We start from the raw sequence: 25,979 nt of genomic DNA, 5'->3' as shown, positions 1-25,979 counted from the left end.
ACTGGGATTTTCAGTGAACACAAAAAAGTCACATTTGATCCCTTCTCAACAAATGGTATTTCTGGGAGCCCTCTTAAATACAACCTTACAAAGGGCCTTCCTCACTACAGAAAAACAAATACAGCTGGCTTCAATTTTCAAGACTTTGGCAACTCTACCTCAGCTCACTGCAAGGAAATTCCTGCAGGCACTGGGCTACATGGCTTCCTGCATTCTGTTGATCCCAAATGCAAGGCTTCATATGAGAAAGCTTCAATGGTATCTAAAAAGTGTATGGTCGCAGCATTACCACGATCTGGACACTGATTCATCTGATCCCCTGCCTCCAGAAGGAGTTCCTTTGGTGGTCCAGGGTGTGTGCTTTAAACGAAGGAAAGCCTTTCCGTCTTTCTCAACCTTCTCAAATCATAACCACGGACGCCTCGGATTATGCTTGGGGAGCACATTTTCTAGGCAATTGCCAGCACGGAACCTGGACAAAGGATCATCTTCACTGGCACATCAATCTGAAGGAAATGTTGGCAGTTCAAAATGCTCTTCTAGCCTTCAAGAACCTTTTGCATCCAGGGCCTCTTTTGATTTACACAGACAACACCACAGTCATGTGGTACATAAACAAGCAGGGGGGTTCTCATTCATACCCCCTTTGCAGACTAGCTATGGCTTTATGGGACACAGCTCTAAATCTGAATCTACATCTCCAGGCCCAATTCATACCAGGAGAACAGAATCTCTTAGCAGACAGCCTGAGCAGGAACATTTTAGATCCTCACGAATGGATGCTAGACACCAACTTATTCAACAGGTTTACTGCAGTTTGGGGATGCCCCCAGATAGATCTGTTTGCATCCCATCTCAATCATCAGCTGTCTCACTTTTGCACCAGGTCATTGCACAAAACAGCTTGGAAAGTGGATGCCCTGTCCTTCAGCTGGAGAAACCTTTCGGGATATGCCTTCCCTCCTCTTCCTCTACTTCCTCGGGTATTGCTAAAGATAAAACAGGACAAGCCCAAGTTCCTCATCTTGATTGCTCCAAATTGGCCTCGACAGTTTTGGTATCCAACTTTAAAGCACCTGTTCTTGGAGCCTCCTTGGATTCTCCCTCTGAACCCTTCTCTTCTGTCCCAGCATCAGGGTCAGTTGCTACATTCCAATCTCAAGACCCTTTGCCTGGCAGCTTGGCTCTTCAAAGGAATTTGATTTCTTCTAGTCTTCCCAAACAAGTTTTGGATGTTCTTTTGGAAGCTAGACTGCCTAGCACTAGGAAATCCTATGCCTCTAAATGGAAGAGATTTTGCATTTGGATGCAGGACCGAGGCTTGGACCCTCTGGTACCTGATCTCTCTTCTATTTTGCTTTACCTTTCGGATCTTTTGTCTAATGGACTTTCCTTTTCTTCCATTAAGATTCATGCTTCTGCTATTTCTGCTCATTTCAATACTGATGCCCCTGTTTTTTCCTCATCCTTTGGTGAGACAATTCTTGAGAGGGGCTAAGAATTTAAGGCCTCCCAGGACCCCTCCTGTTCCTGCTTGGGATCTTAATTATGTTTTAGAAAAACTTACTTTGCCTCCTTTTGAGCCTGCTGCATCTTCAGATATTAAGTTTTTATCTTGGAAGACAGTTCTTTTGTTAGCTTTGACTTCTGCCAGAAGGGTCTCAGAGTTGCAAGCTCTCATGGCTGTGGAACCATACCTTATTTTCCACCAGGACAGAGTATCCTTGAGGACCAATCCTACTTTCATGCCTAAGGTGATTTCGAAAGTGGCTTTAAATCAAACAATTCACCTTCCTACCTTCTTTCCTAATCCTCAGAATAAAGGGGAAAGGATTTTGCATTCCTTGGACGTGCACAGACAGTTACGATTTTATTTGGACAAGACTAAAGAGTTCAGAAAATCTAACCAATTGTTTGTTTCTTTTGCCTCCAGTTCTCTTGGAAAGGCTATTTCCAAACAAACTATTTCCAAATGGATTTCTTATGGAATAAGATTTTGTTGCACTCATCATGGGAAACAAGTTTCCAGGTACTGTGAGAAGTCATTCTACTAGAGCAGCTGCTACTTCTACAGCTTTTCTCAGGGGAGTTCCTACCAAGGATATCTTGGAAGCTGCCACTTGGAGTTCTGTGCATACTTTTTCCAAGCACTACAATCTCCCTTTGTATTCTAAGACCAGGGCAGGCTTTGCCTCTGCTGTTTTGCAGGGTCTTCTTGCTGCCCCTTCTTCTGTCTAAACCTCCTCCCTTTTTCACTGCTTTGGGATTCCACCCTACAGTTATGACTGCAACAGTGAAACACGATGAACATAGTACAGTTGTGTACACCTACCATAAATGTAGATGTTCGAGTGTCTTCACTGTTGCAGTCGGTGTTTCCCTCCCTCCTATCCTCTCTTTTTCTCTCTTTTGTGGTGTATTTGTGTTTCCTTGTTGGATTCATTTTTGATTTATTAGGGACTTCTGACATCTAGGGCAAGAAAGGCTGGAGAAGATGGCGTCGGCTGTGGGCTATGTACCAGAGCGTACTAACGTCAGGGTACTGGCTTGTACAGCCGACGCCGGACCCAGACTTTGGGATTCTGGCCGACCTCGGGCTGCCTGCCGGCAGGAGCACCCTGCAGTTATGACTGCAACAGTGAAGACACTCTAACATCTACATTTATGGTAGGTGTACACAACTGTACTTTCTTGACTATGGATATGTATAGTAAGATATAAGCAGTGAGTTTTATGTACAGGTCAGGTGTATTTTTAGCAACCAGAAGAGAAGTTATGAACCGTAATTACTAGACAGTTGATAGCATTTATTTGGGAGGAGACAAGTGCAAGAGTTATGTACCTCACAAGACATCTGCAGCAGCTGGAAAGGCCACAGAAGTACCTCACAAAGAGGATTACTGGCCTCAAACAGATACCCTACACTTACCATCACAAAAAAACTCAAGCTTTACTCCGTAGCATATCGCCTATTCCGAGGTGATCTCTGCCTAACATATAAAGCTATGTCAAGCCCAGAGCTGTTGGACGTGCTGTACCTAAAGAAATCCCAATCCCTCTGAACTACACGGTCTAGGGACCTAAACCTTGTCACCACAATAAACACGACATTCTGGAGGGATAGATTCCTGTCCCAGAGACTTCCCATACTCTGGAACAGGCTACCCATGTATGTCAGGCAAAGTTCTTCATTAGCACTCTTCAAGAAAAATCTTGTGTTCGGCAGTGGCACAGGAAAATAATTTTCTTGGGTGGTGTAAGCCAGGAACCTTGTTGACTAGGCTTACGTAGGCCCTTGGGCCAATAGCCTAGTACCTACCTATGAACCTAGAAGTTGACTTTTCCTATAGAACAAGGTGCTTTGTTTACCTTATTTGAAGGGTTACTTTGGAGGGATGCAGCTAAATCTTGTATACGTAACAAAAATGGAAAGTTATAAATCAAAGTGGAAAAGGATGATGATGAAGTGAGGTGGGGGTGTTGAGAAATAAGGACTGAATAAGAGTTAGTTGACAGGAGTAACTTCAAATAGGAGTATGGAAAGTAGGGAAGAGGCGGTTGCCATTTACTAGAGAAAATTATCTAAGGGAGCAAATGGAGGGAAAAATAACAGAATGTGGTGAGGATAAGCATAAATTTGGACTAAAGGTTAGGGACTGCCTTCCCTAGCAGGAATTGATAACAGAATATATACAGAACGGAACAGAAGAGCATTAAGCAAAAGACCAGCTCTGGTAGAGTTTTTAATTGAGTCTAGAACAGAGATTGCTGTTAACAAATAGATAATTAGTAGGGCATATAAAATGTTTCATGATAACTTTAAGAATCAATCAGATGAGGTTAGAATAGACTGGAAGAGACAGGGGAAAGGAAATGTACAAAAGAAAAATGGGAGGAAATCCATATCGCTCTCAGGTATGCAACCGATTCCAGAAGGTGTAGGATTTTTGCTTGGAAGTGGTTACACAGGTAGTTTTATACCTATTCAGGCTTAAGAGAATGTTTTCTCAGGTAGGTAGCAGAGCCTGAGGATGTAGTGGTACTGACAAGAAACCAAAACATTTTATTTATTTATTTATTTTTTTTTGGGGGGGGGTCTAATGAGATGGCCAATTTAAAAATTTGCTTATAGAGCACTTTGTCAGAAATATAAAACAACAAAAACCCAGTGAAAAAAAAACAAATTTATTCAAAAAGGCCCTAGCGCTTCAGCAAACAACTGCCTTCAAGAAGGACAAACAGTCAAATAACTCAACATGTTATATAACACTCATAAAGCCTAATATAATACAGTTAAGCAATTAAATACAAGTCTTTCGGCTTTTCCTGGTTAGGGGTCACTACAGTGGAACTCCGGTCCGCTAATGATTGGCAGTGGATTTTTTACAGTGCCGAGTTGCCAGCCTGATGCCTAACCTTCAAGGAAGGCGCACCCATTCACGCACGCACCTACCTGCAAGTCTTTAGGCGTCACTCAACTATGTGGAAGACATGCAGACTCTACAAAGAAGGCGCTCCAGCCGAGAATTGAATGGGAGAACCTCTTGCTGTGAGGCGACAACGCTAACTGCTGCACCACCGCGGCCTACAATTAAGCATTTAAATAATTATGTTTAACTATACTAACAATCTGCAATTGCATTCCACATTCAAACCACTGGGGTTCAGTGTACCATACTTCAGAAAAAAACATTCCTTATAAAGCAACCTTTTTTTCAATATCAAAATGCACTACACTTGGGACTAGTACCTTCTAAAACTTCAGGATTGCTGACCTGACATATTTAAAATGTATAACCAAAGGACTACTTTTCTTAGCATTTTTGATGTCTCTTGCATGCTCTTGTAATCTGATTTTAAAGAGCCTTTAGTATTCCCCTCTAGAGAATAAGTTACAGGGACATTTTAAGGCAATGGAACATATAGTCCCAAGTCTAGAGTATTTTGATATTAAAGAAGGTTGCTTTATAAGGAGTCTGTTTTTATTCTGAAGTATGGTATACTGACCCCCAGTGGTTTGAATGTGGAGTGAAGTTGGAGATTAATGTAATTAAGTATAATTAATTATTTAATTGCTTAATTGTATTATATTGGGTTTTATGACTGTTCAGTAAGATGAGTTATTTGATGTGTTTGTACTCCTTGAAAGCAGTTGTTTGCCGGAAGTGCTAGAACCTTTTTGAATAAATTGGGTTTTTCACTGGCTTTTTGTTTTATACGTACATTTTTTTGTTTATGTTTTTTACTTTGTCAGAAATGTTGGAGCAGCAAATGGTTGTAACTAATGAAAGTATTGTTTTGAGCTGGGGTATAAGATCTGAATTGCCAAGACAAAGTAAGGCTTTGCTAGGATTAATGCTATTGTCTGTCAAAAAACGGTACTAGAACATTGAAATCAAAATCTAAACTGATTGTAATGAAGGTGCTGAGTATTGTCAAGGAGACAGAAGAGCTGGTGATGGGGATGTTTAGAAGAGAGAGAGCAAACTGCATAGTAGTAAATGGAATATGTGGGGGGAGGGAAATGAGGTTTTAAGGAAGGCAGGAATTGAGCAGATTGCCACGGTGGTGCAGCGGTTAAGGTGGCCACGGTGGTGCAGTGGTTGGGGCGGCCATGGTGGTGCAGCGGTTAGCGTTGTTGCCTCACAGCAAGAGGTTCTCTGGTTCGATCCTCAGCTGGGGTGCCTTCTCTGCGGACTCTGCATGTCCTCCCTATGGTCGCTTGGGTTTCCTCCGGGTGCTCCGGTTTTCTCCCACATCCCGAAGACATGCTCTATGTGGATTGGACACACTAAATTGGCCCTAGGTGTGTGTGAGTGGGTGCGTGTGTGTGTGCCTTCTGTGGAAGGTTGGGCGCAGGGCTGGCAACTAGACACCGTAAAACTCCACTGCCAATCATGAGCGGACAGGTGATCTGCTGTGGCGACCCTTAACCGGGAAAAAACTGAAAGAAGGAATTGAGCAGATTATGTACTTTTAGAGAAAATGTTAAAGAAATAGAACATGTACCTCTAATGCATGAAAATGAAAATGTTTGCTATTTTTTTTGTATATATGTATGTCATTTTCTACAAGATAAGAATTTAGTAAAGGTGTGCTAAAAAAGTAGACATTGGCATACTTTGGAATATGAATTTACAGACCTATTGCCATGATACTTTGGGATATGAATCTATCTCTTACCTCTGGAACAAATTTCCAGTACATGTCATGCAGAGTAGCAACCTTGCTGCATTCAGTTTAAACCTAGATAACTGTCTGGGTGGCCTCAAATTCTCTCCTGATTTCTCTTGTGTTGCCTACCTTGAGGTTTGAGGGAACTTTTGAATGTGGCTTATTTGCTAGGCTGTCACAGACTGATTGCCTAGTATTTACTTATGAACTATTCTCTACCCATTTAGACCTTTCCCTGTGCAACCTGCTTACTGAGACTTAGACCACTATTTGTAGTTTTCTCGTAGTCAAATGATTGCTCCTTTTTGCCCATCTTATCCATATAATACAATTTTCAGTCTGATCTCATAACATGTACTGGGATGTACTCGCATCTTTTATTAATGCTGTATTTGTTTGTTCATAGTTTTGTATTTTTTGTATTCTTTTATAGTTTTTCTGCTTGGTTTTTCAAGTTATTGGCCGTTTTAATTTTTTTACCAATTCACTTTTTTCTTGCTGTTTGCACAGACAACAGTTTTTATGGATTGCTTTTTTGGATTACTTAATTTGTATCTTTGGATTCTATTTATCATTGCATGCTATTTGCATTGAAGCTTTTCTTCACTGGTTTCCACTGCAAAGGAGGTAATTTCACCTAGTTGCACTTTTGCATATACAAATAAGTAGCAGTTTGTTTAATGAGAGATTACCATTTTAGTTGATTTCTATTTGCTCATATGTCATTGTTGTGTAACACTCAAGTGAAAGAAACTGACCCTAGCAAGTCTTAATATTTAGTTCTATTACCATCTTCCTCCAGTGTCAGCTGGACGTTGTTTCCACTTCTTGATTTGAAATTGCTAAAGGTGAAGTTAATTGCTGTTTTTGACAGAAAATAACTTGTGCATTTTCTTTCTGCACATAGGTAGTGATTCACTGTTTTTTTTTCTGTTTTTCTTTGTGGTTGTGCAACAGTAGAGTTAGCATATTTAAGAAAGGTATATGGGTGGTAATGCCCCATCTTCACATGGGATCTGCTTTTCAAAGTAGTTTCAATTACCTGAAATATTAGGTAGCTAGCCACTTATTATTTTTATTTTATGTATTTTGGTATGATTGAAGCCATAGGGGAGCATTTAGTTGTTGCTGTTCAGCTGTAACTCTATGTGCACTTCTTTAGATGTTTTGGTATTGGTTTATTTTCTGGCCTGTGTTTTAAATTATTATAAGAAGGGCACTTCTATTGACCTTACTTCATTAGTAAGACTGACTGTAGGGATTATTATAGCAATAACCCACGCCTGGGTGTGGGTAATGCTGGATTTACCACGGTTGGTGTTGTTTGGTCACGAGGGCGAAGCCCGAGTGGCCAAACAAAGCCAACCTTGGGTAAATCCAGCATTACCCACACCCAGAAGTGGGTTATTGCTATTATACAGTGACATTATTTAAGAAAAAAATAGTTACTTTTCTTAAATGGCATTGTATATTGCCTCCTTGCTGCCCTTCCGTAGCTGTCTGGTATTCTGCGGCAGTTCTGATGTACTGTGCATGTGTTTGCCTACGCAGTATATCAGAGCTGTGGGCAAAAGCAACGGAGAAAGCAAGATCTCAGTTGCTTTTTACAAACTGTTTTGCTATGTTAAATGGGTTTAACATAGCGAGACAGCTTTAAAAAAAGCAACAGAGAATCTCCGTTGCTTTTTTAAAGCCGTCTCGCAATGTTAAACTCCTTTAACATAGCGAGACAGTGTGTAGCAACAGAGATCTTGCGTTCTCCGTTGCTGTAAAAAGAGTTATAGTAATGGAAAAAGTCCAGGTTACCAGACCTTTTTCCATTACTATAACTCTGATTTACAATGTGCACACTGACCAATCAGCGTGCATGTTTTTGAATATTAATGGGGGTCGTTGTATAATTGTTTAGTTTAATCTCTGTTGGTGATTTGGGATGGGTATTTTTTTCTGTATATGCTGCTGCCTTATGTAATGTGAGGGGAAAAAAAACAGCCCTGTTGACTTAAAATTTCTTCGTTTAAGGAACTCACTGCAGTCATGGGGTCTGAAAGTCCTAGCTCACCTCAGAATCCAGGATGTAAGATCATGACATTCCGTCCCACAATGGAAGAATTCAGAGAGTTTAATAAGTATGTAGCTTTCATAGAATCACAAGGAGCACACAGAGCTGGACTTGCCAAGGTAATTTTTTTTAACTTTAGTTTTCATCGTTCATCTTCTTTTAGAATGAAGAAAATTCTTTTAGTCTGCTGTGTCTTATTGTAACGTTAGTTTTTAACATTTTTATTGAAATTTAACACATTGATGCAGCATATTAACATTTAAAAGAACAAACGCACAAAACTATGTGCAGTAGTCTTGGGTATGTTTTTAACTACAAAAAAATTAATAACAATGACTAATGCCTTGTGAGGTTATTTTTTTTTTAATTCGGGTATACTCCCATCATTACCAGGGACTTTATCTTTTAACTTTATTTGTTCTTTTATCTCTGTTATAGCAATATATTTTTCAGTTTTCTTTATTTGATCATGTGACTTGTGTATAGTATTTCTTAAAAGCATTTTAATTTTTTGCAGCTTACTGTCATGTCAGTTAAGATTATTAAAATCTCTAAAACACTGTAAATTTTCAGAAGTTGGTTTTAACTCTTCAAAATAATTTGTTAGTTTATGGAAGCCTGCAACATCGCAGGGTATTTTCAATAGTTAAATATAACCACACCCTCAGACTGAAAAAAACATGTTTATTTCGTCATGTCCTCATGTTTCCTATATTTTAACACCACTTTTGGACTCTGTATACTTTTTTTTTTAAATATTTTTGTGTAATTTCAGAATTTGCCCACATGGGGTCTGCATCTTGATTTTCTAGTCTTCCTCTAGGTATCCAGCATTGCAGTGTTAGGCTTTAAAATATTACATCATAGCCCCAAAGCTGCTGTCAGTGCATTGACTTTACACATGTTTTCACATGTATCGTGCTTTCTTTTAGTCAGGTTTGGGTACCCTTTCTTGCTTTTCATGACTTCTTAAAAGACAAACTGGGATAATCGCACAGAACAGTATTCTCAGTGTCGTCTTACTTTTTTTCTTTCTGAAATGGCCAGTTTTCATTCTTTTGTTATGCCTTAGTTGTAGTCCTTAAACTCATCTCCTCTTAAACCTCTCCCCTTCGTATCTGTCAAAGTGTCAAATTTGAGCTGTTTGCTACTGTGATTGATGATTCACAGCAGGAGACAAAGTTTGTGTTTTGAGAAAGGGAAATGCCAGTGTGGGAGACAGATTCCATGTAAGGACTGTCACAAACCGTGTTCGTTTTGATTAGGTGCTTCTCACAACCATACGTCTTGTCCTATTTTCCAGGCATTTGTTCCAAAGACCTTGGGTAGTAGTCCCTCCTCTTTAGCCGTTTACTTAAATTGTTGGCTAAGGGTACCATGGAGGAATCGTCCTGAGAGTCAGGCATCCTCGACAAAGAAGTCCAAGAAAACTCTGTCAGCTTCTTTAGATGTACTGGCTCTATTAGATGTCTCTTTCAAGGCTGGTGAAGGCCCAGAGGACCTCCCAGTTTTTTGGTCCGATTCCTCTTCCAAGATTGTTTCGGAGGCCAGCATGGATCTGGTTTCTCGCACTTACCCCAGTGGCTATGCAGATGTCCATTTCAGATGTTCAGGGGGAACCATGGCCGATTACTTCAGAAGGGCCTAGCTGGGTTCCACAAATCCTTGTTAGAGAAGAGATTCCCACTACACTTAATGTTGTCAGGGGTTTTGAGCCTCCTAAGATCTTTAGAGCTGATGTCCCCTTGAAAAAGAAGCATAAAACTAAGCATCTTTCTCCTGCTTCTAAGGATCCTCAGTGTGAATGACAGGATTCCACTCTGTGAAGTCTCTCTTACTGCCTCCCCCCGGTCTTCTACTCCTTTTAAGAGGCCTAGGGAGCAGGTTTCCTCTGATGTGAATGTGGATTCTGATGAAGAATCCGTGACCTGTTCTTGCCAGTGTGGCTCTGAAGAGGAGGAAATCTATTAGGCCTGATTCTCCTTTTGAGGAGATTTCTTTTTGAGATGCAGTTGCCTGTATGATGGAGTTTGTTGGACTGTACCCAGGTCTCAGATGTCCAGCAAAGATATTATGAACTCTCAAATGGAGTCTCCCAAGCCCTCTACTGTCCCTCCTGTTTTTCCCACCTTTTAGACACAAATGTTCTTCGTGTTTCACTGTTGCAGTCATTATATTTGGGTAATCTGCTGGCAGGTTGCCCTCATTCGGCCTGAATTCCAAAGTCTTGGGTCCTGCGTCGGTTGCTGTCTTCTCTTCCATGACGTCAGGGGTATAAAACATGCAGCTGACGCCATTTTCTTTAGTCTTTCTTGCTGCGCGGTGCCCGAAGCAGAAGCGTTTCACAAGTACCGGTTGGCCAACTACTGAAATGTTTGAGTTTCAGAACGAAAGTCTTCACTAAAGCCAACTACCCCGTTGGGGAAACTTTTTTCTTGCTTTTTACCGATGTCAGAAAAAGTTAATAATTGTATTACTTGTGGGAAGCAAATACCTCATAAGGATTTCCATTTATACTGTATTCCTTGCCTAGGCCCCTGATCACAATGTGCCTGGCTGTTGATTTTGTGCTAGATTTAACCAACGCACTATTAAGCGTCTGTATATTTTTATATCAAAGTATTTTGGAAACCGATTTAACTACCCAGAAATGTCGTTGGATAGCAATCCAACTACCGGAGTACATAAATAACGCAAAGAAAAGGACAGAGAAAGGCAATAGAGATCCAAAACCGACGAAGCTTCTCCTAAGCCAGTCGCCGGTACTCAGTGAGGCGCCTTCGCAGCCCCTGATACCCGCTACCTTTGAGTCGCAGGCCTCTACCGACACCCATATGGAGTCCGGCATGCCGCTAGATACTCGGGGTATTGGACTTGATGGATGTATCTCCCTCGGATGGGTCTGGAGCCGCTGAGCAGGCACCGGCTTCTGAGGGTGTATTCAGACGTCAACATTTGTACATCAAACTGACGACAGCTGCAAAACCAAAGACAAAAGCAACTTCTAAACCTAAAAAACTGACGCATGAACCACGTGCACAGGCCTCTATGCCTAAAAAACAGAAGCTCAAAATGGCTGAAGTCCTTATTACCTTGATCAGGGGTACCCATCCACCTCCAGGTAAGAGGCCTAGGCAAGACACTGACTATGAATCTTCAGACCAGGTTTCCATTTTTTTCTGATTCCTCTTCTGATCAGGAATTATCTATACTTCCCTATGAGGATTCTGATGCTGAGGAGTCTGTTCCATCTGCATCTACTCCTGAGGATTATTCATTTGGAGAAACCTTGCATACTTTGAGGGAGCATTTTCACTGGGAGGGTCAAGACTTCTTAGAATCAAGAAAAGAGGCTCAGGGATTTCCTTCTCCCTCAGCCCAAGCCTTTAGCCATTCCCCCTGGTTTAGACATTGTGGATGATGTGTTTTCGGAGTCAAGCTTGGCCCCTGACTCCTTACCTCCGGCTCTCAGTAAGCCTGACAGATATTAGAGTCCCCGACTCACATAAATTTTTATTTAGAAACCCTGCTGCTGATCCTGAAACTATTTCACAGGGTCCAAAGGGAGTTAAGGCCTCAACAGCAAAAAACCCTAACCCCTCTGACAGCGATTCTAGGGCACTGGACAGATGGGGGAAAAAAGGTTTATACCTCTGCAGCCTTGACAATCAGGGCCTTAAATTGTCAATTTCATATGCTTAAGTACCAACAACATGTTATGGGATTGCTGAAACAGAAAATGATGTTGATTTCAGAATGTGCAGAAAATAAAGAATTGTAGGAATTATTGCATGCAGCTGAACAAGTTGGAAAGCATACATCTGAAGTAGTTAACTTCATTTGGTCTGCAACCTGTGGGATACGGATCCGATCTCGGATCCGAGCCAGCAACTTTACAAAGCTTAGATCCGAGCTCCTAGCTCCTCCCCTTACCCATAATCCCCTGCCAACCCTGACTGACCTCAGATCTAGTTTGCCGCGCTTCTGAACAGCAGCTAGATTGCGAGCTCCTAGTTTGTTTAGTCAGATAAGTCCTCATTTCTTAATTTTCTATATTTAAACTTGTGAGAGTGTTTTGTGTGCTTAGGTTTCCCTTGTCATAACCTCCTTTTTAAATTCTAGTCAATTTTTTCCTCCCCATCCCTCGCTGGTTGTAGTTTGTGTGTGTGTGTTTAGTGTTTTTGGGGCCTACTGAGTGAGTTTTTCTTTTAGTTTAAAAATGTCTGAGGCCCCAAAACCGATATTTTCTAAGTGCACCGAGTGTGGCTATAAGCTCTCCCCAGCGGATGGCCACACTCGGTGTGTCCGGTGCCTAGGGGTTGAACACCTTTCCTCTGGGTGTTCTATCTGCGTGGCGTTCAACCCCAGGGCACTGAAGGACCGGAGGTCGAAGCTGATCCTAGCGGGACTCTTGCCCCCGGATTCGGCTTCGGCCTCCGGTGCTTCTGTGGCCTCCTCCCAGGCTTCAGTGGTGGCCACTCCTGCCTCTGTCCCCCCGGCCGGGACTCACTCTCACTTCTGCGCCGGAGGAGAGGGAGGCCAGGAAAGAAAAAAGGAGGGAGAAGCACCACAAGCGGCGGGCCGAGGCCTCCGCTTCGGCCCCCCCCCCCAGCTAAACGGGCTTCTCCCTCCAGGGCTTCTAGGTCTCCCCCTTCTCTGCTCCGGTCTCCATGCTTCTCACCGGGACCCGATGAGGAGGAGACCCGATCTCCGTCGAGGTCATCGAGGCGGCACTCCCGGCCAGCCTCGGTGGCCTCGTCGAGATCCACCCGTAGCCTTTCGGATGCAGATTTGGACATGATGATGCGAAGGTTCATCCAGGCCCAACTGCAGATGTGAGTGCTCCTGCCTCCCCCCCCCCTCCGGGGGGGAGCTCAACACCCTTCTTTGTCCCGATAGCTCCTTCTCCAACCCGATTCCCGGATTCGGAGTGCTCGGAGCCGGGCAACGTTGGAGCCGGGGGTGGTTCGGCGCCGACAGTATCGGGTACTTCGGCTCCGACTCTTCCTTAGAGTCTGTCAGATCCCTCCTTGTCAGATCCGACCTCTCGGAGCCGTGGTCTGAGCTTCGGATCCGAGGGGGTCGGTGTGCCTTCGGCTCCGTCCAGGTCGGAGCACACTGGTCCTTCGGATCCGATGTTCTCTGTGCCGATTCCGATCCATCCATCGGATCCGGGCGAGGGTCTGCTCCCGGATCCCAGAGAGAGCGGCTCTCCCTTGGCCTTTGATTATAGGTTCATAGGTTCATACTAGGCTATCTGCCCTAGGGCATTTATAAGCCTAGCAACAGAGTTTTGTGGCTTTCGCCACCCCTTTAGTTTGAAGGATACTATGCCCATTATTTTGCTGTGGTGGAGAGGGCTCTGTTGAGTGCATCCAGGCCCCCCGGTCCTTGCTTCGGCTCCGTCCTGCACTCCCTCTCGGTTGGGTCAGGCTTCCATCACCCGGCCACAGGGACAGCCTGCTTTGACGTCTCGGGTCGTTCCCCTGGAACAAAATGTGGCTGGTGAGACATCCTCGGACAGCCCCCCCCCCCAAGGATGCTCCTCACAAGCGAAAGTGTAAGAGGAGGCACGTGGACTCCCCCGAGTCCTTGACAGAAGACACTGATTTGGATGAGGGGGAAGGCTCCCCAAGTTCACCCCCCGAGGATGTTTCCTTTGGAGACATCATGGAAATGCTTAGGATCGGGGGGGGGGCCACCCCCAAGGCTTCCTTGGACGAATCCGTGTTCCTGGAGGCGTTCGAAGCAGGCCCATCTACCTCTTTGGTGTCCCCTCCGGTCGACCCCTTAGTGGACCTTATTACCACTAGGGCGTGGAAGGAGACTGACACTCTGGAGCCAGTCCCTAAACGTCCAGACAGAATCCTAAGCCCCCCCACTGAGAAGTCCCATTGGAGCAAGGGACCCCCCGTAGATGCCATGTTGGTGAGGGAGTTAGCCCAAGAGAGTCCCTTGGTCCATCCCCCGAGCAACGAGTCTCGCTCGATGGACCGTCTTGGGAAGCGGGTCTTTAGTTCAGCAACCTTCGCTGTAAGGTCCCTGAACTACATGGCACATGTGATTCGGCTGCAGCGAGACCTTATTAAAGAGTACGCTGCACCCCCCCCCCCCCCGAGTCCATGTCGGCAGAGGACAAACAGTTGTACTCCACTCGCATGGCCACTCTTAGATCTATATCCAACACCTCTATGCGGCTTGTATCCCACACTACAGAGGGAGCCGCTAGAGCCAGCGGAGCGGGCCTAGTTATGAGGCGTCAGGCCTGGCTCCGACATTGTGATTTCACGGAACCCTTCAAGGCGTCCTTTGTGAATGCCCCCTTTGATGGTTCTGCCTTATTTGGCAAGACAGTTTGTGAGCCTTTAGTCCAGAGCGAAAAGGACGGGAAGACGTCTGCCGTCGGAGTCCGCTTCTCTGCTCCCCAGAGGTCCTTCTCCAGGAACCAAAAGGGACAGAAGAAGATGTGGTTCCGAAAGTCGCAACAGTCCCAGTCCGCTCCGGACTCCCAGTCCTTCCGCAGCAGAGGACGACAGGGTGGACGCCGCCCTAGAGGCAGATGGGGCCCGAAAAACTTTGGGTCCAAAGAAACCTTCTCTGATCGGCCCACGCAGCAACCCTGAGGGGTTGCCAGACTGCTCCACTCTGGAGGCAGTTGGGGGGCGATTCTCGAGGCACCTGGCAGCTTTGGGAGTCCATTACAACAGACCGCTGGGTGCTTCGTATCCTATCCAGAGGATACAGAATTCCCCTTTCTTACATTCCCTACACTCCCGAACACCTCCCCGATGTTCCACCCAATCAGAGGGAGGCTGCAACTGCAGAAGTTCATCAGCTTTTAGAAAAAGGAGCTGTCCAGCGCGTCCCCCCAGGCCAGTCCGGATCAGGTTACTACTCAAGGTTCTTTTTGGTGCCAAAAAAGACGGGGGGACCTAAGGCCCATCCTCTATCTTTCCCTACTAAACCTGTCAGTAACCAAAGAAAAGTTCCGGATGGTCACTCTTCAATCTATTCTCCCCCTCTTGCGGGAGAACGACTGGATGTGCTCAGTAGCCCTCAAGGATTCGTACTACTACATATTGATGGATGTACGATCCAAGAGGTTTCTCCGCTTCCGGCTGGGAGCCAGTCATTATCAATTCAGGGTCCTTCCCTTCGGTCTCACCTCAGCCCCCAGGGTGTTCACCAAGGTGTTAGCGGCCCACCTGAGACTCCAGGGAATGCAGGTTTTCCCGTACCTGGATGACTGGCTCCTCACAGCCCCAACAAGGCATCTACTATGCTTAGCCAGGGACTACTTCCTCAACCTTGCTCCGCAACTAGGGGATCACTATAAACTCAGACAAGTCCTCTCTCACCCCGACTGAGGTGATAGATTTTATCGGGGCCAGAATGGACACCAACAGGCAAACTAGTCTTCTTAACTGCCGACCAGTTGCACACTTTGAGGGCACATGTGCGGGCCATCTTTCAATCTTCAAAACCTCTGGCGAGATTGGTTCTGAGGGCCCTGGGGTCCATGGCAGCCGCAATAAACCTTCTTTCCATGGCGCGTCTGAACATGAGGATTGTACAGTGGACTCTCCAAGTCCAATGGTCCCTTCATCAGTACCCCTTGAGTCACCCCATTTTTCTCAGTAGGGCCTGCAAGAGGGCTCTCGTTTGGTGGCTTCAATCACCGGACCTCCAGGCAGGATGCCCCTTTGCCATGGCCCCCCCTCTCGCCACTGTGACCACAGACGCCTCTCGTCTTGGGTGGGGGGGGCATTATTTGGGCAGGATGGTCCAAGGCACGTGGATCGATTCGGAGACCTTATTGCACATAAATGTTCTACAGATGAGGGCAGTGCTATTGTCGTTGCAAGCACTTCAGAGCCTTCTGCCTGTAGGAACAATTGCAATCCAGGCAGACATTATGTCTGTGGTATGGGTATATCAACAAACAAGGGAGAACCAGGTCTTACCCACTCTGTCGAGAAGCCATGAGAGTGTGGGAATGGGCGATCTCCACCAACCGCTTTCTCATTGCAACTCGCATTCTGGGACGGACCAACATCCTGGCGGACAGACTGAGTCGCACCATCCTTTCACCTTACGAGTGGTCCCTCAGTCCTCGAGTAGCGAGTCGAATTTTTGCCGTTTGGGGGCAGCCCTGTTGCGATCTTTTCGCATCTCCCTCAAACACGAAATGCAACAATTACTTCGCTCTCATTCCCCCTGCCGGGGAAGCCCCGAGGGACGCCTTAGTGCATGCTTGGCCACCCGGTCTTCTCTATGCCTACCCTCCTCTTCCCCTCATGCTGAAACTTCTTCAGAAAGCCAGTCAGTTGGGGAGCAGGATGATCCTCATTGCCCCATTCTGACCTTGCCAAGCTTGGTTCACTTTCCTCTGGTCTCATTGAGTGAATCCGCCCTGTATTCCTAATCCCCTTCCTGATCTAATCTCCCACCCCCTGGGGCTCCCACTTTCCGACCTGGCCAGCCTCAAGCTTACGGCTTGGCTGCTCCAGTTCCACTTGTAGCTAGGACTCCCGGTATCTCTTCTCCAGTTAAAGCTATCCTAGTAGCAGCGCACAAGCCCTCTACTAGCTAGGCTTATGGAAGTAAATGGAAGCGTTTCTCCATCTGAGCAGAACGCCATAATTTGGATCCTTTTACAGCCCCCTTGCCTGCGGTGCTGGACTTTCTTTCAGGTCTTTTTAATGGAGGAGCTAGCTGTTCTGCGGTTAAGGTTCAGTTAGCAGCTATCTCTCATTATCACATAGGTACTGAAATGGGTCCTTTGATTACTACAAAATTGTGCAAAACATTCCTAAAGGGCACATTTCGCCTTAGACCTCCAATAAAGGAAGCGTTACCTCCATGGGATTTGACCTTGGTATTACAAGCCCTGACAAGCCCCTCCCTTCGAACCGGCGTCTTCAGTAGACCTCAAATATTTATCTTGGAAAACAGCCTTTCTTGTGGCTATTACTTCAGCCAGGAGAGTATCTGAATTGCAAGCTCTTTCTGTGAAACCCCCATACTTAGCCTTTCACAAGGGTAGGATTTACCTCAGGACCAATCCCTCCTTCCTCCTGAAGTGAGTTTCTGAATCTAATATTAACCAATCTATCAATTTGCCGGTCTTCTTTCCTAACTACCAGAACAAAGGGGAGTACAGACTACATTCTTTGGACGTGCACAGACAACTTAGATTTTACATTCATAGGACATCTGGTCATAGATAATTCGACCAGTTGTTCGTCTCCTTTGCCAAATTTAATCTAGGTAAACCGGTCTCGAAAGTTTCCTTATCGAGATGGATTTCACAGTGCCATCATTACATCGTATCAAAATTCCGGCAGGCCCACACCACAAGGAGTTCATGCCCATTCAACTAGGCTATGGCTACATCTGCATCCTTTAAATCCAGAGTTTCCTTGGATGATATCTGTTCAGCAGCCACTTGAGCCTCATCTCATACCTTCATCACTCATTATAAATTGAACATTACCTCCAGAGGGAGAACTTTTGGCTCTGCAGTGCTCTGGAATATCCTTCCATGAAGGCCGTCCAAGGTTTAGGTAGCTGGGGACTCTGTCCCACAGGTTGCAGACCAAATGAAGTTAACTACTTCAGATTAAGAAGTTATGTACTCACCATAACGTTCCATCTGAGTAGGTAAACTTCATTTGTCTGCAACCGTTCCCCCCCTCCATCCCCCCCTCCATCCCCCTGACCTTCAGATGTGTTTCATGTCATATAGTGAGGTACCATTTCTGGTAATGTAGTTAGTTATCCACTATAGTGCTTGCGGGCAAACTTGATCTGAGGTCAGTCAGGGTTGGCAGGGGATTATGGGTAAGGGGAGGAGCTAGGAGCTCGGATCTAAGCTTTGTAAAGTTGCCGGCTCGGATCCGAGATCGGATCTGTATCCCACAGGTTGCAGACAAATGAAGTTTACCTACTCAGATGGAACGTTATGGTGAGTACATAACTTTTACAAAAAATCTCAAAAAAGATAGGCACTTCTCAAAACCAAGAATCCAAGAAAAAATGCCAACGGCCACAGACCAAGCTCCTTCAATAACGTCAAAGACCAGATAAACACAGTTGAACCAGAACTTGGTTAACGCTTTTATTCACCACATAAATCCCATGCGTTTTCGTCCTAACCAAAGGACTTCATCAGACAAAATACATAATTACCCATCAACTTAAATACTTTAAACACTAATTGATTTTATTCAAAAACCAATGAAATCCCTATTTTAAAATCAAACTGAGAAATCACATAAACCATTCCGTGCATATTAATGCATTCCTTTTAAAGTGCCTTGTGCATTAATTCAATGTTACCCTCATCCAATTCAAGTCTTCTGTTTAACTATTTAAATATTTAAATATACTGCATAAAATGTATATATAAATATTAAATAAATACTTTTAAAACAACTTCATGTTAAAAATTGTAAAAATTCATGTTCTATTCAAAGAAGAATTAGGACAAAAATGTTTATTTTATTGTCAGGTTCTCCTTCATCCATTTTTATGTATGTATATATATATATATATATGTGCTTACCCCCTCCAGTGTCCATACATAGAAATTACACTAGAATAAATTAAACATTGTTAGCTCTTATTTTAAGAAGTGGGGAAATAGTTATAAATTCATTCATTCCTGGTTTTGCACTAGCGTCAAGGTTGACCTGCCACCAAAGTTCTTTACTCTCTAACATTTCTTCCCACAGGCCACCCCTTGTATCAGGCTTAATTTGATCCAATACAAAGAATAAATATTTAAATTCAGTACAATTGATAGAATGTTTAAAAAGTGCATTTGTATATTTCCCTTTTATAATATCGTAGGTGTGTTCATATATCCTTCTTTTTAAATGTCTCTCTGTCTTCCCCACATAGAAAGATTGACATTTCTGACACAGTACAAGATATATCACTCCTGTGAATAGGGATTTCATTGGTTTTTGAATAAAATCAATTAGTGTTTAAAGTATTTAAGTTGATGGGTAATTATGTATTTTGTCTGATGAAGTCCTTTGGTTAGGACGAAAGCGCATGGGATTTATGTGGTGAATAAAAGCGTTAACCAAGTTCTGGTTCAACTGTGTTTATCTGGTCTTTGACGTTATTGAAGGAGTTTGGTCCGTGGCCGTTGGCATTTTTTCTTGGATTCTGAGTACATAACTTCTTATTTGCAAAGTGGTTTTGATTCTTTAGAGGCCTCCTGCAGGACCGCAGTTACTGGATCTGTGATTAGGAGGCATGCCTGGTTAAAGGAACAAAATTTACCTGATCATGTTAAAGCTAAATTGCTAGATGCATCTTTACAGCTTGATTATCTGTTTGGTGTTAAGGCAGAAGAGGTTTTAAAGAAAATGGAAGACAAAGCTAAGTCTGTGCAAACTGTTAAAGATTTCTTACAAGTGCAGCCACCAAGATTCAGTAGACACTGGCCTAAAAAAAAATTGGTCCTTTCCTGTGTCAGACCTCAAAGGGGCAAATCCAGACTCCCTAAGGGTTCCAGGTACCAGGCTCAAGACTCATACAGGTCAAAGCAATGGGGCGCATCCACCTCCAAATCTGGAGGAGATAAAGTGCAAACCTACAGAAAGCAATCACAATGACTTCCTTCTGCCTACACCAAGCACTTATCTTTTGGCAGCACCCATAGAGGGAAAATTAGCACTTTTTGCTCAAAATTGGCAGTTAATAACCCAAAACAAGTGGGTACTAAACATCGTATCACAGGGATACAGATTTAATTTCCACAATCTGCCAATGGCAAATGGTTGGCCAGATCTGCCAAAAAATCAATGGGCAGAGCTCTGCACAGAAACAGGTTACGTCCCTCATGGATATGGGGGCCATTCAGACAGTACCAGAACAGGAAAAAGGACAAGGTTTTTACTCAAGACTGTTCTTGGTACCCAGAAAGGACAAGGCCTGGCGGCCAATACTGTATTTATCGATTTTGAACACATACCTCGACATTCCAAAATTCAAAATGCTCATTTTGCAGCAGCTTCTGTCCATGCTGGGCAAGAATGCTTGGCTGGTGACTTTAGACCTAAAAGAGGCATACCTGCATGTCCCGATAAGACAGTCATGCATAAGATATCTCAGATTCAAGGCTGGCTTAATGCATTACCAATTCTCTGCACTGCCCTTTGGCTTATCTACTGCGCCCAGGGTCTTTACAAAGTGCCTGGCACCAGTAATTGCATTTTGCAGACAAAAAAGTATACAAATACATCCTTACTTGGACGACTGCCTCATTCAAGCAGAGAACAAGGACACTCTCTTCATTGATCCCTGGCGTTTGTGAAAAGGCTTCTAACATGCCTCGAGTACACAAACGAAAAGAAATCACTACTGGTACCATCTCAAAAGATAACATTCCTGGGTGCAAGCTTGAATACAACTGCCCAGATGGCTTACCTCACGGCAGACAAACAAAGGCAACTAACTAACTACTTCAAACTGATGGCAACAAAAACCCAGTCTTCTGCAAGACTAATTCTGCAGGCTCTGGGCTTCATGGCATCCTGCATCCTACTAATTCCATATGCAACAATGTGTATGAGGAAACTTCAATGGTACCTAAAAAGTTTATGGAGTCAACACTCACACAGTCTGGAAACAATGATTCCTCTCATTCTCTGCCTGCAACAGGTTCTGTGGTGGTTAAAGGCCTGTCACCAAAACATGAGACGGACCTTCACTTTACCCCCTGCCAGCCAAACCTTAACAGACGCATCAGATTAAGCCTGGGGGGCCCACATGGCAGGAAGATGCATTCAGGGCATATGGGCACCAAATCAAATGCATCTGCATATCAACCAGAAAGAGATGCTAGCTGTTCAAAATGCCCTAACAGCCTTCAAGGACTTACCTCATCCAGGACAACTACTGATAAAGATGGACAACACCACAGTCATGTAGTGTATAAACAAGCAAGGGGCACACACTCATACCCCCTTTGCAGATTAGCCATGGCACTGTGGGACACAGCGTTAACCTACCAAATACATCTTCAAGTTCAATTCCTGCCAGGAAAACAAAACTCTCTGGCAGACTATTTAAGCAGAAACCTTATGGATCCTCACGAGTGGAAACTAAATCCACAAGTCTTCAGCATGATAACAGAGAAATGGGGGAGCCCAGACATAGATCTATTTGCATCTCCTCAAAATTATCAACTGAAAAGATTCTGCACAAGGGCTTATCACAAACAAGCATGGAAAGTGGACGCCCTATCCTTCAGTTGGAAAAACCTATCAGTTTACGCCTTTCCTCCTCTGCCTCTTCTACCTAAGGTCCTCCTAAAAGTCAGACAAGAGAAGCCGTAGATGATATTAATTGCCCCGGACTGGCTCCACCAGTACTAGTACCTAATCCTAAGGAACTTGTCTCAATACCCAGCTTGGACCTTGCCTCAAAAACCACAACTACTGTCCCAGCAAAACACTCAGATCCTGCACAATCAACTACAGACTCTGAATCTGGCAGCATGGCTAATCCTGTAATCATACAAACGGCGCCTCTCAGTAAAGCTGTGCTGGATGTCATTTTGGAAGCCAGAAGACCTGGTACTAGAAAATCTTATGCTGACAAATGGAACAGATTCTGTGCTTGGAATAAAACACAAGAAACTGATACAGCAGAACCACATATTCCTCAGATATTACAATACTTAACTGAGATGCTTGACAAAGGCCTATCTTTCTCATCTATCAAAATCCATGCTTTTGCCATTTTGGCTCATTACAATACAGAGCCACCAATCTTTTCTCATCCTTTACTAAAGCAGTATCTTAGAGGAGCCAAAAATGTAAGGCCTCATAGAAGATCACCATTGCCTGCATGGGACCTCAGTTATGTGTTGGAAAAGCTCACCCTGCCTCCATTTGAACCAGCTGCTACTGCTGATATAAAGTTCTTATCATAGAAGACAGCTCTGCTACTATCAATTACTTCAGCAAGAAGAGTTTCAGAGCTACAGGCCCTCATGGCTGTAGAGCCTTTTGTCATATTTTACCCAGACAGTGTGTCTTTGAGGACAAATCCTACTTTTATGCCTAAGGTCGTTTCCAGTGTGGCTCTTAATCAAGCAAGTCATCTGCCAACTTTTTATCCAAATCCGCAGAACAAAGGGAAGAGAATTCGGCATTCCTTGGATGTACAGACAGCTAAGATTCTACTTGAGCAGGACTAAAGCTCTTTGAAAAACTGAGCAATTACTAGTGTCATATGCTGTAGGATCAGAAGAAAAGGCTATTTCAAAGCAGACAATTTCAAAGTGGATAAGCCATTATATCCGTTTCTGCTACTTACACCATGGCAAACCTGTGCCCAAGGGCATTAGGTCTCACTCCACTAGAGCTGCAGCTACGTCAGCAGCCTTTCTCAGAGGAGTACCAACCAAGGACATTCTAGAGGCTGCTACTTGGAGTTCTGTTCACACCTTTACAAAGCATTACCATTTGCCTCTCTACTCTAAGTCCAGGGCAGGCTTTACCACTGCAGTGCTGCAGGGCCTTATAGCCTCACCTAATGCTGTTTAGCTCCTGTCTCCCAACCATAGCTTTGGGATTCTACCCAAATGTAATGACTGCAACAGTGAAACATGAAGAGCATAGTACAGTTGTGTACACTTACCATAAATGTAGATGTTAGTGTATTCACTGTTGCAGTTCAGGTTACCCTCCCGCCACCCCCCTGTTATTCTACAGTTTAGTTTCCTTCTCTATCTTCTACAACCTATGTGGTGTATTTGCTTGTAGATGATGGTAAAGTTTATATTGATGCATGTATCTATATAAATATATATAATATTGCTACCTTTTTGGGGGCACCTGACATCGGGGGGCAAGAAAAACTAAAGAGAATGGCGTCGGCTGCATGTTTTATACCGCTGACGACCTGACGTCATGGAAGAGAAGACCACAACCAACACAGGACCCAAGACTTTGTAATTCAGGCCAACTGAGGGCAACCTGCCAGCAGATTACCCAAATGTAATAACTGCAACAGTGAATACGCTCGAACGTCTACATTTATGGTAAGTGTACACAACTGTACTTTTTCTGCAGCTTCTTAGGCTCCTGACTTTCAGCCCCCTGCTCCTAAGAAACGTGGTAGGCCTTATAAGGTGCCTGAGGCCTGTAAATGTCTTTACAAGTGCCCCTCTGCTGACCCTTCTATTATTTCTGATGCTTCTGATAAGCCATCTAAGCTTTGATCATCTACAAAGCTGCTCCACTCTGACAAGGATAGCAGAAGTAAGGAGAGGTTGGATAAGAAGATATATACTGCTGCTACCCTGGCCTTCAGGGTTGTGAATTACCAGACGCAAACAATCAGATATGTTTTTGCTCTCTTCTGTCAGGCATGTCAGATTTTTTCAGATCTTCCTGACTCTGATGAGAAGCCTTCTGCTCTTTAATTTGTCATCTTCTCAAGTGGCTCGCCATTCTATTAAGTGCAGCCATGATGCAGATGAATTCTCATCTAGAGCTGCTGCTTTTGCTTCTTTGTTGAGGTATGCCAGGCTTCACCTTAAGCCTTTGCCTGATGATGTTAAGGCTAAGTTAATGAGTGCTCCTCTAGATAATAAACATCTCTTTGTTGCTGCTGCTGGGGAGCTTTAAGTCTCATCAGAAAAAGGCATTGGAACATAATTTTGTTTCACCTGTCTCCATGTTTTAGAGGAATTACCTTTCTAAACCTGCCTTTGTTCACAGCCTTGCCCTCTTCCCAGATGGTAAAAAGGGTGGTTGAAGGGCCCTTCCTGCCAAGTCTACTCAAACTACTATAATTCAGAAGCCTCCTTTTACATACAATCTTAAGTTTTGTCTGACTGTCCTTCATCGTCTCTCTTCAGTCACATTTCCCTTTCTCTTTACCTTTCCCTGTCACTTCCAGTTTGGTTAAAGATCACTCAGGATTCTTGGGTTCTAGCCATAATTTGTCAGGGGTACTACATGGATTGGAACCCCCCCCACCACCACCACCACCACCTTTGGGCAGTCCTCAGCCTCCACAGGAACAGCTGCCTTTTTTCCAGAGGTTCTCCGGAGTCTTGTCTCAGGAAACAACTCAAGAATTTGTGGCTCCTCAAAAGGGGAAGGGATTTTACTCAAGAATGTTTTTGGTTCCCAGTAAAGATGCCACCTGGATACCCATTCTGGGTCTCTGTCAGCTCAACACCATTTTGAAGGTTCCTTCTTTTCGGATGTTGTCCCTTCAAACCTTATTTCCTCCTTTTCTTCTTCCTCAAGCTTTCCTAGCTTCTCTGGATCTCAAGGATGTCTATCTCCATATCCTTATGCACCCCCCTTTTTAGGAAATTTTTACTTTTCTGGTTTTTCCTTGCATTTTCAGTTCTCTGCTTTGCCCATTGGCCTCCCTACTGCCCCAAGGGTCTTAATCCAAATGCATCACTCCTGTAACTGCTTTTGGCAGGTTGAGGGGAATTCAGATCTTTTCTTTATCTGGATGGCCTGGTTATTCAGGCTTCCTTTCCAGAAACTCTGCTTTGGTGAATGGTGAATTTCCCAAAATCTTTCTGAACTCTTCCTCAGGATCATGTGTGTTCCTCTGGGAAAGGCTACAGACTATTCCATTGCTGGCATCTCTGCCTCCTCCCAAGGCTTTCAACTCTGATTGCATTCTTTCAGTCCCTTCTTCCTCTGAACTCCAGTTAGTCCTGCTAGTTGGATCTGTGGATGTGTAGTAGTAGTGCAGGGGGTAGTCCTAGGGTCAGTTTTCTAATTGACAGAGGTAGCTCATAAATACTTTGCCCCACATGTGGGTCTCCTCAAAGTATCTGTGGTCTGATTCCAGTTATCCTCATTGAGGGTATTATATAATTATCAGTAATGGGATGGATAAGGTCTGTCTTAACACCAAACAGGATAGGTTAATTCAGGTAAAAAAAGGGAAATTGTCTAGGCTAAAAATAGCATGCAAGGGCAGCTAGCCTAGTACTTATAAACTACTATACAGCTATCTTGATCTGTCTGTGGGAAATATTATCTCAAATCCACTGAAACATTTCTTCAAATTCACCCATACCTGGGCACTCCCAAAAAATGTGTAATCCTTTTTCTAGTAGCCCCTCACTGCAATGCCTTGCTGGTGTATAAAAAGACCTAAACTGACATTTCCGCACAAAGAGACAATTTACGAGATAGGGCAGCACATCTGAGGATTAACTTTATTTGGGACCAGACCAAATGTCCATGCTAAACTGTCTTCTACATTATTCTGTACTAATTCAGGATTACCTCCCTGGGAGCCAGCAGCATCATATATAGCAACCTGACTGATTTTTTTTTCACCTCAGCTTGAGAGGTCCTGACCTTTGCTAGTGACTTGATTCAACAAGGCATGTCTTTTTGTTTTAAACTGCAGTCAATTTATTATTCAGCTTGACAGCAAGTTTCCAGTAAAAACCCAGTCCTGTCCCGTTGAAGTGTGTATTGAGCATTAAAATATTGATGTCCTTCAAGGATGCCTCTGCAGTCCTTACATATGGGTTGTCCTGCCTCAGGCAGCCCTTCAGTCGGCCAGATTCCAAAGTCTGGGTCCGGCGTCGGCTGATGTCGCCCCTTCCCTGACGTCAGAGCGCCTGGGGTATAAAAGTGTCAGCCGACGCCATCTTCCTCAGTCTTTCTTGCCGCGTGGTGCCCGAAGCAGAAGCAGTTCGCAAGTGCCGGTCGGCCAGCTCCTGTAA

General features: G+C 44.1%; 1 protein-coding gene across 1 annotated transcript in view; it reads left to right on the top strand.

The window, feature by feature from the left end:
• KDM4B (lysine demethylase 4B) overlaps positions 1-25,979 on the top strand; it is a gene marked incomplete in the record, with an annotated part of 3,340,808 nt that overhangs the window by 512,222 nt on the left and 2,802,607 nt on the right. The window contains 1 exon segment of the mRNA XM_044054047.1: positions 8,197-8,355. Within this exon segment, the coding sequence (XP_043909982.1) occupies positions 8,212-8,355 (144 nt within the window).

Source organism: Protopterus annectens, chromosome 13.part0 (assembly GCF_019279795.1).
Source record: "Protopterus annectens isolate FY-2018-M chromosome 13.part0, PAN1.0, whole genome shotgun sequence".
Lineage (NCBI taxonomy): Eukaryota > Metazoa > Chordata > Ceratodontiformes > Protopteridae > Protopterus > Protopterus annectens.
This window is presented reverse-complemented; position numbering and strand designations above follow the sequence as displayed.